The 10,611-nt window shown below is 38.8% G+C and overlaps 1 protein-coding gene across 2 annotated transcripts in view; it reads left to right on the plus strand.

Annotated features, from left to right (window-relative positions):
* Positions 1–10,341, plus strand: part of GABRA4 (gamma-aminobutyric acid type A receptor subunit alpha4) — a 35,290-nt gene extending 24,949 nt beyond the window's left edge. For both annotated transcript variants that reach the window (XM_058838027.1, XM_058838026.1), the window contains exons 9-10: positions 3,866–3,887; positions 9,810–10,341. In XM_058838027.1, the coding sequence (XP_058694010.1) occupies positions 3,866–3,887; positions 9,810–10,341 (554 nt within the window). The remainder of the gene's footprint in view (positions 1–3,865; positions 3,888–9,809) is intronic.
* The last annotated feature ends 270 nt before the right edge of the window (positions 10,342–10,611 follow it).

Consider the following 10,611-nt stretch of genomic DNA (forward strand, 5'->3'; position numbering starts at 1 on the left):
AAAAATTTTTGTCTCTCTTCAACAACCTGATATTACTTTAACATGGTTGGGTTGTGGAATGAATTTAAACGTAAATAGAAGAAATTATCTACTGCAAAGTAAGCAGGGTAATTAATGGAAGTAGTATGCGATTTGTGCCTAGATTCTGACATAACTTATCTGTAATGTAAACTCCACTGAATTCCAAAATTCAGTTATAATGAAGATAAAAAATGGCAGGGTATTTGATGAAAACTGTTGGGATTTAAAGGCAGACAATGAGTTTTTTTTCTTATTGTAGTGGAAATTTTGGTGGAGGGGGAGGGAAGTTGGGTTTGTTGAGATTTTTTTTTTCCAATATGCACAAAAAGAAGCAGGAGTTTAATTGCAGCACCTGGTGTATAACAAAAAAATCCTTCCGGTGTGCTATCTTCTCCAAGCCTTACTAGGAAAGGTTATAATTGATCATTCTTTGATTTCCTGTAAGTATTAGAATGAACTGTCACAAAGTAGACAGGGAGATATGAAGGATATATTTGGCTGTTACTCATCCAATGCTAAAATACCTGACAGTGTTTACTGTAAGTAGTAGAAGACTTTATTTAAATAGTATCAGGATAAGGCTTCTTTTTGGAAACCAAACATAATGCGGTTATTTAAAAAAAATACTACATCTCATTGTTTTTAATTCCAAAATTATGTGTAAATGTTGTTCTCGGTCACTGTGATGAAAAGCAAAGAGACTGTCGTGCCTAGAATATATAATGGATGTTTCTGTTTAATAATAAGTTAATTTTCCAGCCAATACCAGTTGCAGGCATTCAGATAGGTCTTCTATTGATATAATGGCAATTTCCTCCCTTTTAAAAACCTTTTTTTTTGGTAGAGGAAAATAGTCAAGAAGTATGTTAATGGTCAAAAAGTTACATAGTCAAAAAGTATGTGGTAGCATTTCAGAAACATGGAGTCAGGGCAACCCTTGATGGTGACAGGAGTAAAATGTTCAGATTATCTGGCATCAACCTTTACACTGAAAATTATTGGGGAGTTTATAGTTTTCCTTGTGATGGTTAATATGAAAAGATGTCTCTGAACTCAAGACTCTTCGTATTTTCTGCTTAAACTTTTTAATGTATTTTTATTTAAATTTTAGTTTTGCTTCCTCTCCACGACGTTTTCAATACTGGTGCATCCAATGACACCAAATCACATTTGAGTTTCCCAGCTGTGTGTGAAATTTCTGGCTGACTTCATTTTTTACACTGGGAAAATTGGAATCAGAAGAAAAAAGCATTGGGAGGCTTGGGAAAATCTACAAGGCAATGAGTGTCCCAAGCATTTTCAGCAAACTATGGAAGCAAATTTAACTACAGCTTTAAGGTCAATGAAAATTGAAAGATAGAAAAAATAACTAAGGTCCTTGCTTCCTAATCAGCCATTCTTCTTCTTTTCAGTGATGTTACACAAATCAGGTCACAGGTCATTAGGGTATGACTTAGGCTCATAGATTTGTTCCCCATCATATTCCCCACCATGTTTTCAGTTCTTTCATTTTGTCATAATATAAATAAAATTTTTAAGAATTGTGCACACCAGTGCTTAAGAATCATATATATGCATACTTATATTTAAATAGATAATACACACACACGCGCACACACACACACACACACACACACATATATATACACACATACACATATTTGCATGTGTAAGGCTTTTAGGCAGCACATAGGTGGATGGGTTTACTTGGCAAAATTTGGCATCCATTTATTTTAAAAAGGTTTTTGTAGTTTATGTTTCTTTAATAATCTTGTCTTCGCTTTTCTCCTACTTCATGCACTTTTATACTTGTCTAGAGGTAGAACATAGAATGGACTGCTCTTCTTGCCTCTTTTCCCCTCCCATTACGTGATTCAGATTGCAAAATGAGCAGAGTGAATGGTGGACTGGCTTTTATAACTATCTCCCCTTTGTTTTTTCTTTCCAAATAATTTGCACTGCTCTCTGCACTGCTAGAGTTATGGACTAGAATTCATTGTGTTTTGTGGCAGGTGGATCTTTTACTTGGTCATATTCCAGGGCTCTATAAGGCAACCCAAAATCTCTAGTATTATTCCAGTAAAATTCTGATTGACTGGATCTGCAACATAGTAGTAAAACAAGGTAGATTTCTCCTCCAAGTTCTGCTTTTGCTCGCAGCAGGTCAATATGGTAACTCAGTGGGATTTGGGACAAGCAGCATTATTTACACTGATGACAACAGGCTGCTTCCCAGATAAATGTCAAATAGTGTGAATTTGGCAGGCTTTACAATGTCCTACCAGAACAGACTGTTTTCTTAGGAAGGACCTTAGGATAAAAACCATGACGGTAGGTTTCAATAGTAAAATATTACTAAGTTACCATACAAACAATTTTGTTGTTGCAGCTAAACAGTAGGTGATGTCTGATTCTGGTTGCTCTAAGCCTTCCAGTTTTTGCATGAATTTTTGCTTGGATTAATTGACTTCTCCCAGTTTGGCAAGCCCACGCTCTCATATAATCTGTTACTGACTCTCCTATATATCCATTTACCTGTGTCTCATGGAAGTTTTAGTAGTACTGTCATGGAAGATCCTAATTGTATCCTTGGAAACTTAACAGAAAAGCCTAAAGATATTTATTTACTGTTCATTTTTGATTTTATTCTACTAACATCTCATTGTTATGTGCCTGATTATTCTAATGAACAAGTAAAGTAGTTTGCAATTTTAAAACTGCTTTGATTGTGGTGCCCTTTTCAGGAAGTTTTTTTTTTGACTGGTTGGTTTTGTGTTTGGGCTTTATTTTTCACTTGGGGAGATGAAGTATTCAAAATGGTGATTAGACACCTGAAGGGCTTAATTAATAAATTTTCCTGGGTAGGCATGTACAGAACTGACTTGCTGCTTCTTAAGTGTTTGCCATGGATCTTAGGTGGTTACCTACCCTGTTTCAATTCAGTGGCCAGCATGCCTACTAGATACAGATTCCCACAGATCCACATGGGAGTCTGAGCAGACTTGAGTCCTGCCTTTTCAGTAGTGGAAAATCAGATTAGTAGCCAGACTGCTAGGTAGTCCTTGGCATGTTAAGTTCTATTGCAGCTGCTGTTATGTTGAATAATTTATAGGGGGGCATGGAGAAGGAGGGGAATTGATTCTGGAGCCAGCTTGTCTGTGCCATGGGAGGGCAAGAATGAAGTTTGGAGAAAGCAACATCTCTAACAAGGGAGGATGATCACTTGTCCTAGAATATCCAGTGGCCTGGTGGGGAAATGCTTGAGATGTGAAAAGCCTGTGTTGATATCCCTGTGACAGGGCAGATTTGAGAAGTGGTCTCCTATCACCACACCCAGCGTTCCCTTCCTGGTTGCTGGGTTACAGCAGAGGAGGACAGAGTCTTTTCCTGAGTGTCTTTTTACAGTGTGACTTAGCCGTCTTGCCTCGGGAAAGAGCTCAGAGCTGGAAGAGCTGGATACAGTTGGGTGGCTCCTTCTGCAAAGACATGTAATGTAGGCTGTGATCCTACCCGGGGCATTTCTCTGCAGCTTTGACAGCTGCTTGCTGGATGTCGAAGTGTTATCTCTCTCTCCCACTAGAGCTGGGACCAGATGGTGGTGTTGTGACTTGTAAATTCTGCTGTGCACTTATCCCTGGGAAAAGAGAAGCTACTGCTTTAAGTATTGTACTACCTCAGTCCCAGAGACAGATACCATTTAAGTGATATCCTGTGGCAAAGATCCATTGTGAACTAGAAAATGTATTGACCTGGAGCGGTGAGCTCTCCACTTGAGTAAACAAACAGTGCAAAAGCAGCCCTGGCATCTTGCACAGTGATGCTGTGAAGCTCTGTCATAGGGTAGAGCCTGATGCAGGTCTTCAGAAGTGTCTGTATATCCAATCCCACAGCTCCTGAGCTATTTTCCAAGGAGTCCTGAGGAAGATTAGAAGAATATATCAGAATTATATTGCCAATACATGGTTCTAGTTTTAATGTGCACCTGTTTTTCAGGAGTTGATGATGGCTGTGCTTCCGAGTGATCAGAGGGCCTAAGAAGGGGATTTTCCATGCTGAGTACTACTGATACTCTGTTGGGTCAGGCATTAAGAGCTGCTTATTTTAGATTCACATCTCAATAGGATGTGTCCATCATAAAAACTGTGAAGAAATTCAAAATAAGAGAGACTGATTTAAAGCTGCTATGTAGAGCACTAACAGGCTACAGAAAGATGCTCTTGAGTTGCATGAAGCAGCTGACTGTACAGTGCTGTACCAACACAAGAGTTTCTCACTGCTTGCAGTGTTCTCACTGCTTTTGTTTTTAAATACAGTCCTAAGGATTAAGTTTCCTGATGTCCTGGTAATCACTTTTATCATTGCTGCACTCACCCCAGGACTTGGCTTGTGACTTTTAAATTATGTTCTTGTTTGTTTTACAGATTCTAGGTTGGCCTTATGATAGGAAATATGCAGTGTGGTTGCTACCAGCTCTCTTTGTTCTCTAACAAGATGACTAAGTTTGCCAGTTCTGTACTGCATATTGCTGTGCTGATGGTCCCCTTCTCTTGAACCTAAGCTCAGCTGCTGCACGCTACTTCACTTCATGCTAAATTTGCAATCTTGACTTCATTGAAGTGCAAAATTGCCTTGCTTGTCAAAAACTGGTAATACATACAAAACAATCCAGTACTTTATTTTTTTTTGGCTCAAGTTGAGGCTTACATAGACTTAGAAATAGTTTCAGAATTTCCACTTTGTGAGCAGCTGTTTATGGTATACAAACCATGTTAAATATTGAAGAATTTAGATCGACTCATATTTGTGCATCATTTTAGTGCTGTAGTAAACAGCAGTATCCATCGAAGTTGAGCTTAAATGGAAAAGCAAATGATGTGTGAGTTGATTTTTGGCAATAGAGTTTTTGTAGGAGATTTTTTGTTTGTTCTATATTCTGTCATAGAAGCTGACCATCAAACTTACTCCACAAATCTGCCACAGTATTTAACAATCAACTGTATAAATTTATCCTGAACTATGCTAACAGCATATTTCACTGTATTATTCATGGTTAATAGCGTGCAGATTCATTGGTCAAGGGAAGGATATGGCATTAATTACCACAATTTGCACATACCTGTAAGGAGGTTGCTTTAGATGTCCTATCTTCAAGCCAGATGAAATGGACTTTTTGTTCTAGTGCTAGCAAAAGGGCATCTTGCATCAGGACGTTACACATAGGAAGAATTTGTACTCAATAATTCTTTCCCTAATCTAGTTATTTTAAAGATAAAATGCATGAGAAATAGCATATAATACTTAAAATTAACGTAAAATCTCTATTCCTTTTAAAGCAGTAAATACTTCAAAAGCTTTTTGCATGTTACATACTATGTGACAAAATTCGTCTGATTGAATTTAATCCCCTGTCCTATCCTACAGCCTCCATCCTCTTCAGTGAAGTATGCTTATGCATAGGGTGGGAGTTTTCTAAACCTGTTTTACTGAGCACGTTTGTTTGGTTTTCTTTTTATAGCTGTATTTACTAAGGAAATATTCATTTGGATAGAACGGAGGAGTAATTATCAACCTCTTGTGAAAAAGACTGTAGTCCACATTTCCCCGTATTTGGTCAATTCCCTGGCTTCACTACACTCACCTATCAACCTCTGGCATGATCAAGGTTATGGTGATAAATGTTTGAACTCCCATCAAGGCTGGAATTTAGTTTTCACTGTTGCTGATCTTAGCTGTTAAAAAAAAAAAAGACATTAGTGTATCCCAGCCAACCACAGAGTTTGGCCAACTGTCTTACAATTAGGACAATGTATGTATTCTCAGATCTCTTGAAAACTTTGTTTATGCACAGACAGGAATTGTGCACCCAAATCACCGAAAATTTTGAAACTCATCCATAGTGTTTCTGTCAGTAAAGGTTCAGAGGCTGAATTCTTCTGACATGATCTATAGCAGGAAGGTTTCTTCTTGAAGGAGGATGTATTAGAGCAAAGTACTTACAACTTCTGATTTGGTGGTGGTAACAATCAGAGTTTCTGGTGTGTGTGGAATTGGTTGGACCAACTGGTTGGACCTATCAGATGGGTAGGCTATTCCAAAGAAAAGATGAGGCATCATTTACCTAAGCAGAATTTGTTCTTTATATGGACAGGCAATCCTTATCAGATCTATTAAGCCTGGTGCTGCACAGTGTAATAGACTGGATGTTATGATAGTTTCCAGGTTCCCATTTTGCATTTTTGAGCTACACAATTTTAAGTGTTTCCCAAAAGTCTTACTGAATGCCTCCAGAAAATCAGAACCTTTCTCAATCTAGAGTGAGAATGTGAAAAAATGTGCACTCAGTATTTCCTGTGGAGCTCCGTCTGGACTAGCACGGCAGTTCTGTTGGCTCAGAACAATTGAGTGGTTTCCTGATTTGCCCTCATAAAATAATCCTTACTTGGCTAATCCCTTCCTTTCTTGGCTTGCATTTTCATTTGGCTTCCATTTGATTTTCATGTTATATTTCTTGTTTTTGTGCCTGTGATGGGTTGACCCTGGCTGAACACCAGGTGCCCACCAAAGCTGCTCTATCACTTCTCTCCTAAACTGCACAGGGTAGAGAAAATGTAAATAACAAAAGGGTCAAGATAAGGACAGGAAGAGATCAGTCACCAATTACCATCACGGGCAAAACAGACTCAACTTGGGGAAAATTAGTTTAATTTATTACTAGTCAAAGCAGAGTAGAGTAACAAGAAAATAAAAATTAAATCTTAAAACATCTTCCCTGCAGCCTTCTTCCTGTGCTTAGTTTGACTCCTGAATTAATCTCCTGCCCTAGAGTGGTTCAGGTGCATGGGAAACAGTAGTTACATGCTAGAAATGCCATTTCAGATTTCCATGCTCTGAGTGATTGGAAGATGGCTTCCAGAGAATTAACAAAAAATGTGCCCATATTTTTGGTGCTTGTTATGCTGTGTTATTTTTTTGATCTTACAATGTTATGTATTTGGCCTTTTTGTGTACATTTATGTGTATATTATGAGAAAATTGTGTTTCCCTTTAAACTTAAGGTTTCTAAAGTACTGGAAGTTTTCTGTGTCACTAACAAGAAAGCAAATGGCCAGTAAGCTTTTACACAGACACACATTTTGACCATTTGAAATAGTATAGATAATTTTATTATGAAATAGAGACTGTAATGGAAAATAAGTAGTGAATCTAATAGCAGCAGGTCTGATTTGGTCATTTAGATGATAGTTGAAGGGGGTGGGGGGAAGATGAGGTATTATGCAAATGTATTGATGGAAACAAGTTTCTACACAAGAAATGGAGATGACTGGAATGTGGGGAGCCTTACTGTTACCTTTCTTACCTGTGTCTGTAGTTGATGGTGCATGAAGAGGAAGTATACCGAGATGGTTGTTGAAAACAGGTCACAGTACAAGTGAGCAAGAACATAAAATGGTGCCTCTGTAAATTGATTGCACCTAATTTATTGCTTTTCTCATTGGACTATTCTTTATTGTTGCATGTAGAGTGACAGAAGATGTGGTAATTCTATTCTCCAGCAGAAGCACTTCTAAGTTACTTGTCTAATGTAGGCAGAGAACAGGAAGGAACTGGAAGGACATGTCTTGGTTCCAGTGCAGGTCTACTTTGCAGCCCCTTTCCTAGCCCATGGATTTTTGCTTCCCAGGCACTGCTTGAGAGCTTTACAATGGGTGACACATACTTGAGCAAAGCCAGGTTGTCCAAGGATCTGCATGTGGAAGATAAAACTCACCTCCTCTCATTGACTAGTGCCAGCCTCTCCACAGCACAGAGATGTTGTTTTGGGCAGTGAACACTGATGATTTCCATCTGCTTAGCTTTGCAAGCCTTCAAGTGACATGCAGCACTCCGTCAGGTATCACCAAGTCTCTAGTAAACATACCCCTGTCCTGATTGTACTTTATCTCAATTTAGCAGTCTTGAAAATGGCTTTACTATTCCTGGGTCATTGACAACCCTCGTATGAAAGTATCCAGTTTGCACACCTGTGTGTACTGCACTTCCCAAAGAGTGACTCGGGCTTCTCTATCAAACAGTAAAATTAGTGTTTCTTTCAGAAATACCCGTTTCTTCTGGTGTTTCTTCCAGTCCTCTGCTTCTTTGGACTGCAGATGCAGAATAATTAATAAAAGGGATTGACATGCTTCTGTGCAGGAAGGAAAGCTGAAATTTAAGGGGGATTCTTTGATATCTCAACTGTGAGCTGGCAAATACATCAGCCACGAACAGGCATAAAGCTGTGACAGTTTCAGATAAATTCATGCCAACAGTATTGCCAGTGACAGATTTGTACTGCAATTAACAGGATTAGGAACCAGAATTCTGGTCATGATTGGGAATACTATCAAGTGATTTTATATTTCTTTTATTATTATTATTTTAATTTTCTTTTCAGCTTCAATTTCTCTGTTTCCTTGAGCAGAACAGTGAAGCACAACTGGTGTAGCAGACACAGTGTCACTGTTGTCACTACTCAAGGTACTACTAGTACCTTGAATAATACCTAACCTGTTGGTGAAAGAGGAAAGACATCACTGCTTGCTTTCTCTCCCTCCAATTTGTGCTGTGAGCTTTGGAAGGGTTCTCTGGGAAGGTTGGAGGGAAGGGGAGCAGAAGGCAGAGTTGGTATGATGCAGTGCAATGCTTGGGAATGGTATCATCAGAGAGGTGTAAAACCTTGGATTTTTTTATGTATAACAAGTGGTTTTTTAATCCTGTCTGTTCTTATACCTGTGTACCCTATCTGTCCTCAAGTCTTTGTCTTCTGGAGAGCAGTTAGTTTCTTAATCAAAAGATATTCACATATTGTATCTATTATATGTTTTACGTCATATTTAGGTGCAGGGCTGAAGGTCAGAATTTTTTAGATACTTTTCCAGAAGGAAGTTCAGGAGATGTTAGTCTTCCTCTTAAGTGTGGAAAAGAAAATCAGAGGCCAAGTCCCACTCCCAAAAGTCAGTAGAATATTGAACTCTGATGTATTTCTATTCCTGTACTTTTTTATCTGTATTTTAGTTTCTCATGCAGCCTTATAAGTACTATTTGGTTGAAGAATATCTTTCAGGAAGACATCCAGACTTGCCTGAAGACACCGAGTGATGGAGAATTCACCACTTCTCTTAATGAATGGAGAGGAGTAGTTGATGAAAGACTAATTTATTCCCTGGTTCAGTTGTGCTTGTCAAATTTACTGCCTGTGGTTGATGTGAAAAAGCACTGGCTTTATTTCTGAAAGAGTAGCAATGCAGTAACTTGATTTGCTGAATATTTGCGTTTTAACAGCCTCTTCTGTAGAAGACTAGAATTCCTAGTATTTGGTAGTTATTTTTCTGGAGATATAAAGCATAAATATACCTTCATGGCTGGTAAGTTGCATCTAGAATGTTTTTATATCATCAGAGAAATAGACATTAGAGAACCTTGTTTTGAGTTTGAGCCTGGAAAAAGCTGTGAGTCCCAAGAGTCCTTAGCTTCATGGTATTCAGTTTGTATAGGTGCTGCATCACATAGAGTGTGATGCATTTAGATGTCTTCACTCTGGTATTCCAGCCATAGGTGAAAGGAACTCCTGTTTGTCACTTTTTATGCTATTAAATCTATTTTCATGAGTTTTTGGTATCTTTGTTCTTCAGGATCAAGCTACTGGTTATATTTGTGAGTATTACTTGGATAGTGCTTGATTACAGTTTCCATTGCTTTTGTTTGAGTGTTTATTTTAAGAATGACAAGTATTTTTTTGTAACTTTGCAGAGTACAGATGCCAATTCAAATGTGAGGAAAAGAACAAATGCCACAGTACAGTCTGAAGCTGATGGTGGGAGCCGAATTGACACAAGGCACAGCTCTGTCCAGCCTCCCTCTGTAGCTCAGGGGTCTTCTGACATTACACCCCACTCCCTTTCTGCATCAAGTCCCAACCCTTTCACACGAATCAACGCATCGGAGACATTATCTTCTGCAAGAGCTACCCCTCCAGCTCCTCCTTCTACCCCAATTTTAACTGGATTTGTATCCCAGCATGCCACAGCTGGATCCCCTTCCATTCAGCACTTGCTTGGATCTAGACTGGAGCAGATTCAGACCACCACACCTAATACATTAGGAGCATCTGCAAAGCCATCTGCTGTCATACCACCTCCTCCCCCCGCCTCCCACTCTGGCACGAGTAAGATAGACAAATATGCACGCATTTTATTTCCTGTTACCTTTGGAGCATTTAACATGGTCTACTGGGTGGTGTATCTATCCAAGGATACCATGGAAAAATCGGAAAGTCTAATGTAGTTTTGCTGCTATGTAGTAGTTCCTAAATTATACTCACATTTGATGCAGAGTTTCTTCTTTTGAAACTATTTAAAAAGGTCAGTAATTCTTATTTATAAAAGCTGTGTGCTACTTTCCCATTCTAAAGGCTGGAGTTATTGGGGATAATTAGCTAACTCTTAACAGAGTAATGGGTAACAGTAATGGGTCTTCCTCCCTTCAGCCAGCAATGAACCAACACTTGCTTGAGACAAGCTACTCTGGCTGCACAGAGCTTGCATTTGGAAGGAA

The sequence above is a fragment of the Poecile atricapillus genome, chromosome 4 (assembly GCF_030490865.1).
Source record: "Poecile atricapillus isolate bPoeAtr1 chromosome 4, bPoeAtr1.hap1, whole genome shotgun sequence".
NCBI classification, from domain to species: domain Eukaryota; kingdom Metazoa; phylum Chordata; class Aves; order Passeriformes; family Paridae; genus Poecile; species Poecile atricapillus.